General features: G+C 32.6%; 1 protein-coding gene across 3 annotated transcripts in view; it reads left to right on the top strand.

Annotated features, from left to right (window-relative positions):
- Window positions 1-825: 825 nt before the first annotated feature.
- Window positions 826-5,025, top strand: part of LOC117168927 (Fanconi anemia group I protein) — a 426,852-nt gene continuing 422,652 nt past the window's right edge. For 2 of the 3 annotated variants that reach the window (XM_033354903.1, XM_033354921.1), the window contains exon 1: window positions 826-1,035. In XM_033354903.1, the coding sequence (XP_033210794.1) occupies window positions 943-1,035 (93 nt within the window). In that variant the 5' untranslated portion in view covers window positions 826-942. The remainder of the gene's footprint in view (window positions 1,036-5,025) is intronic. The other variant, XM_033354913.1, reaches the window with a different exon arrangement.

The raw sequence follows: 5,025 nt of genomic DNA on the forward strand, positions 1-5,025 counted from the left end.
TGAGGGCAGCACCTCGATAGGACAGAAAATGTGATGTCCTATATATATAATTCCCCACTCTGACGCCCCGTACCGCATCTACGTTTATAATATCTTTGCTTCTTCCCTGTGTCAATACAGACCCAGCCAAAAGTTTCGACTCCGAGTAATATAGGGTATCAGAACATGGGTTAAACAAATTCTCACATTGACGTAGGACTAACTTTTATGCAGGACTCCTCATCCGCATAGTACCTCAATAAAACATAGCCCTTTATTTTGAGAATTCCGTTTTTTATTTGCTTTTTCCTTTTATTTGAATTATTATATATTTTTCTGGCCTCGGAAAGCTCCTTATGGCACTGTTTTTTATCAGCAATGATAACTTTTTTTTTACTTTGAGCGTCGTTTTACCACGTCTCGATCGAAAAGAACAATATTCTGAACTGCAATTTTTGTTAGAAAAATTCAAATATTATCATTATTATATTATACAATTAACTTATATATTAAACTGCTGAAATAGTATATGATATCTCAAAAAATTTATCTATTAAAAAATGATTTGTGAAGTGTAAGTCAGTCTTCGGAGTTCATTAAAAATAAACTGTTATTTATAAAAGATATATTATACATTTTTTGTCTTGCCTGAAATCAAAAGTTACATAATTTTTCTACATTCTTGTGCATATTTTAATTACAAGGATTAGTTTTCAAAGTATTTTTGAATCGCGCGCAAAATACGGCAAATCAGCGCACGGCCCTAACGCAAGCGCAGTAGCACAGGGTGCCTAAATTGGCATCACTGATTTCAGGATCGAATTGGCGGGACCATGGTTGATGGGATCATGACATTTATGTAAAAATCTGAAAATTGTGCATTGTGTGTTTAAATTTGGATGGGTTGCAAGGAGCTTTTTATTTAAATTAAGTTTTTCTGCACAAATCCAAAAAGTTAACAAAATGTTTGACATTCTGAATAATAATTCGGAGCGTTCGGAGTTACGAAAATTTGTTCAAAAAGCAGATATAAATGAGGTAAGCATATTATATGAGGTAGGCACTGAATATTTTGAGGTTATAATTTTGAATTAATCTAAGCATCTAAAGAATATATAAATTAGACACTCTATTTCTGCATATTTTAATAATTATTGTATGCAAAGAATCTATCTGCGTGACTTGAGGAATTGTAGTAGAGAGTTGTTGCCCTACGCAGAAATTTACTAGGATATTCCTTAGTTTATGGACAATTAACTTTATTGTGCCGTACCATTTTTTTGATTATTCTTACATTTTGATTTGTGAATTCGTCCTTTGATATACAGACTAGAATTTTTTTTATTCAAAAAGATATATTAAATAATGTAATCGTCCCTAAATTGTGATAAGACTATAAGAGTATATTTTCACGGAGACCTGTTTTGAATTAATTGTTGAATTAATTTGACACATCGAGTTTGTATACAGGTTATCAATCAAATTTGCCATAAACCAAAAAACTAGCTAGAAATGAATCATATGAAAAATATTAATTCCACGATTAATTCGAAACAGGCCTCCGGGTAAAGGCACCCTGAGTGTATCTTTGCGCGTGTAACTAGCGGAACTTAATTTAGCCGCAAAAATGTAAAATATTCAAATTCTGATTTAAAATAGTTAATCAGAAGTTTTAAATCTGTATAAATTCTTAAGAGGTGAGTCCATTTCCACAATTAAGGGCTTGGAAACCCAACTCCAGCGATGAAATCCTTGTCTAAAAATCTTTTAAGTAAAAATAATGAATTCAATTTAATGTTCTTTGAAGATAATAAAAATGCAAATTTTCAAGGTGAATCAATAAACAAAGATTTTATTAATCTGGTCTTTTGAACTTCATCTTTACATACGTTAATTTAATTTATCGGGATACTGAACGAACGAGCCACGGCTGTACCAGATTCTTCTTGTCCTTTACATCCTCGTCGGGAGCATCGATGTCGTCGCAGGGGTCTTCAGCCCCCCCCCTCCCACTTCCATACATTCTTTCATTACACATAGGCCCCAATCCCTATTCCTAAATGCTATATTTCTCCTTACTGATGCACCTCCCTACCTGTAACCTCCTGAACCCAACTATGGATTGCGTAATAACTAACTCTGTTCTCATGGAAAGCCATCGAGCTTGATAGAGTCCGGGTATGCTTTTTTTATAAACAGTTCTGTCATCGAGTCTTATGAATCCTTTGTCTGTTTAAAGTGTGAAAAATGCAACTTTTTTGCACTTGTGCAGCTTTGAATTCTATTTAAAATCAAACAAACAGTAATTGATCCCCTATAAAGTGCTAAATCTACTATAAATAAACCCTACATATTTCAGAATAAATCAAAAGATTCTTTTTACGTATTTCGGAATCAACTTCGTGAATCGCATTTGAATGAGTAGTTATGGCTAAGGCGCGAACAGAGATTGCAGCTTCTTTTCTCTCATTGCGTTTTGCACGTCATTTACCTAGCTGTAAAGATGCCAAAGGTATTGGTTTTCTTCTATAAATAGTTGGCAGGATTGTTAGTAAGTATGCGCAGCTTTCTGGATACTCACTGTTCTTTTTATCTACAAAATAAGCACCGCAAATTTGTGATTCTTTTGTGGGCTGCCAAGGATTTTCTGGTCATTTCTGCATGAAAAAAAATTAATTAGATAATTAATCATTTTTATGATCTACAGAATGTCTACTTTTCTAGTTATTTTCCAGGAGATTAATTTTTTATAATTGGGAGAGACAAGCTATCTGTAAACGGCTAATACTAGATTTGGGACGATGAAGTCGACAATCTGTGAAAGTTTCAAAGGCATGGTATATTTGTAACGGAAATAGGAGTGAGAATGAAGAAGGGGTACCTGACGTATACTGGTATACAGGGTGTCCAACAAGTCCGGAAACTGTCGAATTACTTCCAAATAATGCATTATAGAAAAAATGGTCAAGATAAAAGTTGTAGAGTATTCAGGTGACTTTTTAATAGGCCGCTACTATGTAAATATATGTAAATATATGTAAGGAGCTGCGCATAATGATCTCTACCTGAGTCAAGCTCGTGACTCTTCACATTAGAAGATTGTGTGGTAAAGCATCAAGTTTTTAATGAATCTGTTAAAGTAGCTAGAAATTGCTTTCTATTAATCACACAGCGTTTTTTGCTAGAATAAAGGAGTGTGCCTCTGAACTCAATTTCTTCATCCGCTTAAGACTTGCTTTTTCCTGTCCCTTAAAATAAAAAAACGTTCTATGAAAATATTTAGCCACTTTTTAACTATTTCACCGTCTTCTTTGAAGTAGTTCGAAAAGACACCATAATTCATCTAAAACGTTACAAAGGAGAGCTAAATATGTAAAAAAATTCTACGGATTGCATTCGCTACAGCAGGCCTCCACATGTCACCCTTTCATTAGTTCATCTTTGCATGTGTTGATATTTATTCAAAATGTTTAGTTAGTGCCTGATAATTACCCCATACTGCACTAAGTCTGCGAAAAGAACTAGCTACACACCTTACATCAAATACTCCACCTATTTTTTTATTTGGATACCTAATTCAGAAACAAAAATTTCCAATTCTCTGCTGTTTCTTTGAAGATTTACTAAAACATTATATAAAGCTCCCATAAATGCTGTAAATTAATATACAGAGTTTTGGTCTTCAAACGAGTCCTCAACAGCTAACTCAAGACAATGGTTAGGATAATGCCAGATAATAATATTCGGAAACTTTTTTTTTTTTGAAAAAAAAGACAGTAACGCATCAGTGATAGTTTTGGATACCTGATTCTCGAGTTCGATCGGATCCAAGAATATCGTAGTAACACTAGATTCTACAACTGTTTGAATATAAACAATAAGTACAGATTTTTTTGATAATGAAGTTGACTCTTCAATCATTGTTGCGATCATTGAATCCTGCTGTCTTAACTTTTTTCCTAACCATGCGCTCGCACACACGCGCGGCCATTAAAAATAATTTATTTTTTTAAATCTTCTAATAAAAATTATGCATTTTTAATCTCTTCGATTTTAAATTGTTTTATATTTACTTCTAAAATCAGTATATTTTAAATAATCTATCAAGATTTTAATATTAAAAATTTAAATATTTATCTCGAAATTGATTTGACATTTTGAATATTTGAATTGGAAACTAAAATATTGTGAAATAAAATAATAAAAACCTCCAAAAATTAATCTGAAAATTTATTTAAGAAAAAACTTTAGTTTAAGGCCTCCAAGATCAAACTGTTCTAGAATTACGCATTTAAAACAGTAATTTTAAATTAATATTGCAGAAATTTGTATGATGATCAATTATGTATTATTAATAAGTATTATCTCATGTAGTATCAAGTGACATTCAAAACTATTGGCTAGATTTTTTTGACTAGAAAAAGTGATTCGTACCGAGAAAAAAAAATTACCCTTTTTTTCACCGATCATAATTGCAGAATTTTAATATTGCAAGAAATGTTCTAAACCTTTAAAGTTATTTAAGTGCTTGAATTTTTACATTATCCTGTTCGTAGGTATTCAGAATGCCAAGAAAAATTGAAGTTCACGTTCATTTGTTTTAAAAAGCTGCTACTACTATATGGTATTAAACTCACAGAACTGTACACATTTTTATACTGAAGGGAAAATAAGAGTGTTTATTTTACCTACCTGTCCACCTCACATTTCCCCTACCTTCCCTAATTGCACCCACCAACGAAATAGTGTGAACCTATTTCTTAAGAAGCAGGCAATAGGTACTCGCCGATTGAATCATAATTCTGGAAATGCTGAAGTTAGGACACTGTAAAGGCAGGTATAATCCTTAGAAGTTCCTTCTTTGCTTAAAAGTCTCTAATTCCTTAAATATAATTCTATAGAAGTTCTCAGTAACAAGAATTATTAGCATAATTTTCAACCATGGAAAGGGGGAGGGTCGGTAAGGCCGGTTTTTGGCCTAATTTATTGTTGGACCAAAAAATCTGAAAAAATCATGGTAGTATCTTATAAGTATCCCGAGTCGAT

Source organism: Belonocnema kinseyi, chromosome 1, assembly GCF_010883055.1.
Source record: "Belonocnema kinseyi isolate 2016_QV_RU_SX_M_011 chromosome 1, B_treatae_v1, whole genome shotgun sequence".
NCBI lineage: Eukaryota > Metazoa > Arthropoda > Insecta > Hymenoptera > Cynipidae > Belonocnema > Belonocnema kinseyi.